The following is a 7,067-nucleotide window of genomic DNA, read 5'->3' as shown; positions in this document are numbered from 1 at the left end:
ACCTTAGTGGTATTCAGAGTGCTGTGGTGCAGTCTACCTTAGCGGTATTCAGAGTATTGTGGTGCAGTCTACCATAGCGGTATTCAGAGTATTGTGGTGCAGTCTACCTTAGTGGTATTCAGCGTGCTGTGGTGCAGTCTACCTTAGCGGTATTCAGAGTGCTGTGGTGCAGTCTACCTTAGTGGTATTCAGCGTGCTGTGGTGCAGTCTACCTTAGTGGTATTCAGAGTGCTGTGGTGCAGTCTACCTTAGTGGTATTCAGAGTATTGTGGTTCAGTCTACCTTAGCGGTATTCAGAGTGCTGTGGTGTGGTGCAGTCTACCTTAGTGGTATTCAGAGTGCTATGGTGCAGTCTACCTTAGTGGTATTCAGAGTGCTGTGGTGCAGTCTACCTTAGCGGTATTCAGCGTGCTGTGGTGCAGTCTACCTTAGTGGTATTCAGAGTGCCTTGGTGCAGTCTACCTTAGTGGTATTCAGAGTATTGTGGTGCAGTCTACCTTAGTGGTATTCAGAGTGCTGTGGTGCAGTCTACCTTAGTGGTATTCAGAGTATTGTGGTGCAGTCTACCTTAGTGGTATTCAGCGTGCTGTGGTGCAGTCTACCTTAGTGGTATTCAGAGTGCTGTGGTTCAGTCTACCTTAGTGGTATTCAGAGTGCTGTGGTGCAGTCTACCTTAGTGGTATTCAGAGTGCTGTGGTGCAGTCTACCTTAGCGGTATTCAGCGTGCTGTGGTGCAGTCTACCTTAGTGGTATTCAGAGTGCCTTGGTGCAGTCTACCTTAGCGGTATTCAGAGTATTGTGGTGCAGTCTACCTTAGTGGTATTCAGAGTATTGTGGTGCAGTCTACCTTAGCGGTATTCAGAGTGCTGTGGTGTGGTGCAGTCTACCTTAGTGGTATTCAGAGTATTGTGGTGCAGTCTACCTTAGCGGTATTCAGAGTGCTGTGGTGCAGTCTACCTTAGCGGTATTCAGCGTGCTGTGGTGCAGTCTACCTTAGTGGTATTCAGAGTGCTGTGGTGCAGTCTACCTTAGTGGTATTCAGCGTGCTGTGGTGCAGTCTACCTTAGCGGTATTCAGCGTGCTGTGGTGCAGTCTACCTTAGTGGTATTCAGAGTATTGTGGTGCAGTCTACCTTAGTGGTATTCAGAGTGCTATGGTTCAGTCTACCTTAGTGGTATTCAGCGTGCTGTGGTGCAGTCTACCTTAGCGGTATTCAGCTTGCTGTGGTGCAGCTCCAGGACATGTAGAGCTGCCTTTAGATTGGCCTGTGGCTCCGACAGCTCCATTTTGATTGGTCCAAGGCAGTGGACATCAGGAGGGGACAAATACATGCGTAGCAGAGACAGGTACACCTGTATAACAACATGACAACAACATGGGGTTAAGAGACAGGTACACCTGTATAACAACATGACAACAACATGGGGTTAAGAGACAGGTACACCTGTATAACAACATGGAGTTAAGAGACAGGTACACCTGTATAACAACATGGGGTTAAGAGACAGGTACACCTGTATAACAACATGGGGTTAAGAGACAGGTACACCTGTATAACAACAACATGGAGTTAAGAGACAGGTACACCTGTATAACAACAACATGGGGTTAAGAGACAGGTACACCTGTATAACAACAACATGGGGTTAAGAGACAGGTACACCTGTATAACAACAACATGGGGTTAAGAGACAGGTACACCTGTATAACAACAACATGGGGTTAAGAGACAGGTACACCTGTATAACAACATGGGGTTAAGAGACAGGTACACCTGTATAACAACATGGGGTTAAGAGACAGATACACCTGTATAACAACAACATGGAGTTAAGAGACAGGTACACCTGTATAACAACAACATGGGGTTAAGAGACAGGTACACCTGTATAACAACAACATGGGGTTAAGAGACAGGTACACCTGTATAACAACAACATGGGGTTAAGAGACAGGTACACCTGTATAACAACATGGGGTTAAGAGACAGGTACACCTGTATAACAACATGGGGTTAAGAGACAGATACACCTGTATAACAACAACATGGAGTTAAGAGACAGGTACACCTGTATAACAACATGGGGTTAAGAGACAGGTACACCTGTATAACAACAACATGGGGTTAAGAGACAGGTACACCTGTATAACAACAACATGGGGTTAAGAGACAGGTACACCTGTATAACAACAACATGGGGTTAAGAGACAGGTACACCTGTATAACAACAACATGGGGTTAAGAGACAGGTACACCTGTATAACAACAACATGGGGTTAAGAGACAGGTACACCTGTATAACAACATGGGGTTCAGAGACAGGTACACCTGTATAACAACAACATGGAGTTAAGAGACAGATACACCTGTATAACAACATGGGGTTAAGAGACAGGTACACCTGTATAACAACATGGGGTTAAGAGACAGGTACACCTGTATAACAACATGGGGTTAAGAGACAGGTACACCTGTATAACAACAACATGGGGTTAAGAGACAGGTACACCTGTATAACAACAACATGGGGTTAAGAGACAGGTACACCTGTATAACAACATGGGGTTAAGAGACAGGTACACCTGTATAATAACAACATGGGGTTAAGAGACAGGTACACCTGTATAACAACATGGGGTTCAGAGACAGGTACACCTGTATAACAACATGGGGTTAAGAGACAGGTACACCTGTATAACAACAACATGGGGTTAAGAGACAGGTACACCTGTATAACAACAACATGGGGTTAAGAGACAGGTACACCTGTATAACAACAACATGGAGTTAAGAGACAGGTACACCTGTATAACAACAACATGGGGTTAAGAGACAGGTACACCTGTATAACAACATGGGGTTAAGAGACAGGTACACCTGTATAACAACATGGGGTTCAGAGACAGGTACACCTGTATAACAACATGGGGTTAAGAGACAGGTACACCTGTATAACAACATGGGGTTAAGAGACAGGTACACCTGTATAACAACAACATGGGGTTAAGAGACAGGTACACCTGTATAACAACATGGTGTTAAGAGACAGGTACACCTGTATAACAACATGGGGTTAAGAGACAGGTACACCTGTATAACAACAACATGGAGTTAAGAGACAGGTACACCTGTATAACAACAACATGGGGTTAAGAGACAGGTACACCTGTATAACAACATGGGGTTAAGAGACAGGTACACCTGTATAACAACATGGAGTTAAGAGACAGGTACACCTGTATAACAACATGGAGTTAAGAGACAGGTACACCTGTATAACAACATGGAGTTAAGAGACAGGTACACCTGTATAACAACATGGGGTTAAGAGACAGGTACACCTGTATAACAACATGGAGTTAAGAGACAGGTACACCTGTATAACAACATGGAGTTAAGAGACAGGTACACCTGTATAACAACATGGAGTTAAGAGACAGGTACACCTGTATAACAACATGGAGTTAAGAGACAGGTACACCTGTATAACAACATGGAGTTAAGAGACAGGTACACCTGTATAACAACATGGAGTTAAGAGACAGGTACACCTGTATAACAACATGGTAGAGACAGGTACACCTGTATAACAACATGGAGTTAGAGACAGGTACACCTGTATAACAACATGGAGTTAAGAGACAGGTACACCTGTATAACAACATGGTAGAGACAGGTACCTGTATAACAACAACATGGGGTTAGAGACAGGTACACCTGTATAACAACAAGTTAAGAGACATACACCTGTACAACAACATGGAGTTAAGAGACAGGTACACCTGTATAACAACATGGTGTTAGAGACAGGTACACCTGTATAACAACATGGGGTTAAGAGACAGGTACACCTGTATAACAACATGGGGTTCAGAGACATGGTATAACAACATGGGGTTAAGAGACAGGTACACCTGTATAACAACAACATGGAGTTAAGAGACAGGTACACCTGTATAACAACATGGTGTTAAGAGACAGGTACACCTGTATAACAACATGGAGTTAAGAGACAGGTACACCAGAATAACACTGTATTACCAGAGGTAATAGAGGTTTACCATAGAGTTAGATGTATTACAGTACAAGTTCAACACGTGTCAATCAGAGGGAGATACTCACATCTTTGTTTCTGTCTGTGTCTTTGTCATAATGCCGGTGACAGTACCTGAAGGGAGAGAAACACAAAATGGCACTATTATAACTGACAACAACATCAGCAGACACCGCCTGGAGAGAAATCATGACGTAGATAGTTTAAAAACATCTACGTGTCTTATTTGGAAATAGTTATTTTTGAATCAGCATGTTATTGTTGATGGCTGGTGGGTTGTTTGAGTGGTCAACAGGCTATCGTCCCACGAACTCATCCATAGGGTGGTCAACAGGCTATCGTCCCACGAACTCATCCATAGGGTGGTCAACAGGCTATCGTCCCACTAACTCATCCATAGGGTGGTCAACAGGCTATAGGGTGGTCAACAGCCCCACGAACTCATCCATAGGGTGGTCAACAGGCTATCGTCCCACGAACTCATCCATAGGGTGGTCAACAGGCTATCGTCCCACGAACTCATCCATAGGGTGGTCAACAGGCTATCGTCCCACGAACTCATCCATAGGGTGGTCAACAGGCTATCGTCCCACGAACTCATCCATAGGGTGGTCAACAGGCTATCGTCCCACGAACTCATCCATAGGGTGGTCAACAGGCTATCGTCCCACGAACTCATCCATAGGGTGGTCAACAGGCTATCGTCCCACGAACTCATCCATAGGGTGGTCAACAGGCTGCCGTCCCACGAACTCATCCATAGGGTGGTCAACAGGCTATCGGAACTCATCCATAGGGTGGTCCGTCCCCCACTAACTCATCCATAGGGTGGTCAACAGGCTATCGTCCCACGAACTCATCCATAGGGTGGTCAACAGGCTGCCGTCCCACTAACTCATCCATAGGGTGGTCAACAGGCGGCCGTCCCACTAACTCATCCATAGGGTGGTCAACAGGCGGCCGTCCCACTAACTCATCCATAGGGTGGTCAACGGGCTGCCGTCCCACTAACTCATCCATAGGGTGGTCAACAGGCTGCCGTCCCACTAACTCATCCATAGGGTGGTCAACAGGCTGCCGTCCACTAACTCATCCATAGGGTGGTCAACAGGCTGCCGTCCCACTAACTCATCCATAGGGTGGTCAACAGGCTGCCGTCCACTAACTCATCCATAGGGTGGTCAACAGGCTGCCGCCCCACTAACTCATCCATAGGGTGGTCAACAGGCTGCCGTCCCACTAACTCATCCATAGGGTGGTCAACAGGCTGCCGTCCCACTAACTCATCCATAGGTGGTCAACAGGCTGCCGGCCACTAACTCATCCATAGGGTGGTCAACAGGCTGCCGTCCCACTAACTCATCCATAGGGTGGTCCAACAGGCTGCCGCTCCCACTAACTCATCCATAGGGTGATCAACAGGTGTGTGTGGGTGTATGTGTGTGTGTGTGTATGTATGTGTGTGTGTGTGTGTGTGGGTGTGTGTGTAGTACTACTCACTCCTTGGCCATGTGTGTGTCCTTCAGGACGCGTACGTAGATGAAGAGGGCCTGTTCGTGTTTCCCCATCCACCCAGAAGCAGGGCCCGCTCCTCCAGAAGACCTGACAGACAAACGGCTAGGTTGAAGATACAAAGGCTAAAGACAAGTTAGCTTTTAAAAAACAGATTCATGAGACCAGCATCGCTGTTCCTCATTCATGCAAAAGACCTCTGGGATATCACAATCCTCTGGTCTCGCCTTTGTGGCATGGGGAGCACACGGTCACGGAGGCTAGCATATAGCCATGAGAGCCATAGGAGTTGGCAAGACAGCACAAACCGATCTGGAACCAGGCTAGAATACCAAACAAACTCCCCTCATCCAGAGCGAATGACAAGTCATGCTTTCAACTAAAGAAGTCACAAAGGACTGCATACGATCACTGCAAGTACAACGAGCCAGGGGCACAATAACTGTTGAATCTACCGAACCATCCAATCCTCACCATCGAAGGGGAAGTCAGAGATAATGGCCTGGTTGTAGCTGGTAGAGACCTCCAGGAAACACACTAGCTTGCTCCTGAACTCTCCCAGGTCCCCCCTCCTTCCCAGCAGCCACTGCAGGAACCCCTACAGGAAGACAGAACAGATAGATTTTATTAGAATATCACATATCAGCTGTGGAGGAAAGGGGAATATACCTAGTCAGTTGTACAGGGAAAGGGGAATATACCTAGTCAGTTGTACAGGGAAAGGGGAATATACCTAGTCAGTTGTACAGGGAAAGGGAATATACCTAGTCAGTTGTACAGGAAAGGGAATATACCTAGTCAGTTGTACAGGAAAGGGGAATATACCTTAGTCAGTTGTACAGGGAAAGGGGAATATACCTATCAGTTGTCCAACTGAATGTCTTCAAGACATTCTCAAGACCCCATAAAGTGTTTTGTCGTTTTGTCAGTCCAGAAGTAAGATACGGAGGCTGATGGTGCTGAGAGATTACTGCTTTTTCAGTCCAGTAAGATACGGAGGCTGATGGTGCTGAGAGATTACCTGCTTTTGAGGTTGGTTCGACTTCGGTTTCAATAACAAAAATTAAAACACGAAATGCACTGTGGAATGTCGTAATCCTGAATAAAACAATGAATAAAAGTCCCCTGATGGAAGTGAGGGTAGTGATGGTAGTGACGGTAGTGATGGTAGTGATGAAAAATGAGGTAGTGGCGACGGTAGTGATGGATGTGATTGAAGACGGTAGTGTTTGAAGTGAGGTAGTGATGGTAGTGATGGTAGTGAGGGTAGTGATTGAAGTGATGTAGTGTTTGAAGTGAGGGTAGTGAGGGTAGTAACGGTAGTGATGGATGGGATGATGACGGTAGTGTTTGAAGTGAGGGTAGTGATGGTAGTGATGGTAGTGACGATAGTGTTTGGAAGTGAGGGTAGTGACGGTAGTGATATAGTGATGACCGTGTTTGAAGTGAGGGTAGTGAGGGTAGTGATGGTAGTGACGGTAGTGTTTGAAGTGAGGGTAG

General features: G+C 46.1%; 1 protein-coding gene across 1 annotated transcript; it reads right to left on the bottom strand.

Moving 5' to 3' along the window:
- Positions 1 to 1,163: 1,163 nt before the first annotated feature.
- On the bottom strand, positions 1,164 to 6,065 carry LOC135566523 (vam6/Vps39-like protein). Its single transcript, XM_065014219.1, has 4 exons — positions 6,042 to 6,065; positions 5,556 to 5,657; positions 4,124 to 4,169; positions 1,164 to 1,352 (listed from the first exon to the last, which is right to left on the bottom strand). Exons 2-4 carry the CDS (start codon positions 5,621 to 5,623, stop codon positions 1,179 to 1,181), a joined length of 288 nt encoding a protein of 95 aa, XP_064870291.1. The 5' UTR covers positions 5,624 to 5,657; positions 6,042 to 6,065; the 3' UTR covers positions 1,164 to 1,178.
- Positions 6,066 to 7,067: the final 1,002 nt, after the last annotated feature.

Source organism: Oncorhynchus nerka, unplaced genomic scaffold (assembly GCF_034236695.1).
Source record: "Oncorhynchus nerka isolate Pitt River unplaced genomic scaffold, Oner_Uvic_2.0 unplaced_scaffold_4450, whole genome shotgun sequence".
Taxonomy (NCBI): Eukaryota; Metazoa; Chordata; class Actinopteri; order Salmoniformes; family Salmonidae; genus Oncorhynchus; species Oncorhynchus nerka.
Note: the sequence above shows the minus strand (reverse complement) of the source record. Positions and strands in the feature narration are given on the sequence as shown.

Bases quoted from the DNA above. Each gene is read 5' to 3' on its own strand.
- LOC135566523 (XM_065014219.1), bottom strand. From the start codon at position 5,623: ATGGGGAAACACGAACAGGCCCTCTTCATCTACGTACGCGTCCTGAAG. The intron at 4,170-5,555 runs GTGAGTAGTACT...CTCTCCCTTCAG, and splicing joins GACACACACATGGCCAAGGA to GTACTGTCACCGGCATTATG. The intron at 1,353-4,123 runs GTGAGTATCTCC...GTTGTTATACAG, and splicing joins ACACAGACAGAAACAAAGAT to GTGTACCTGTCTCTGCTACG.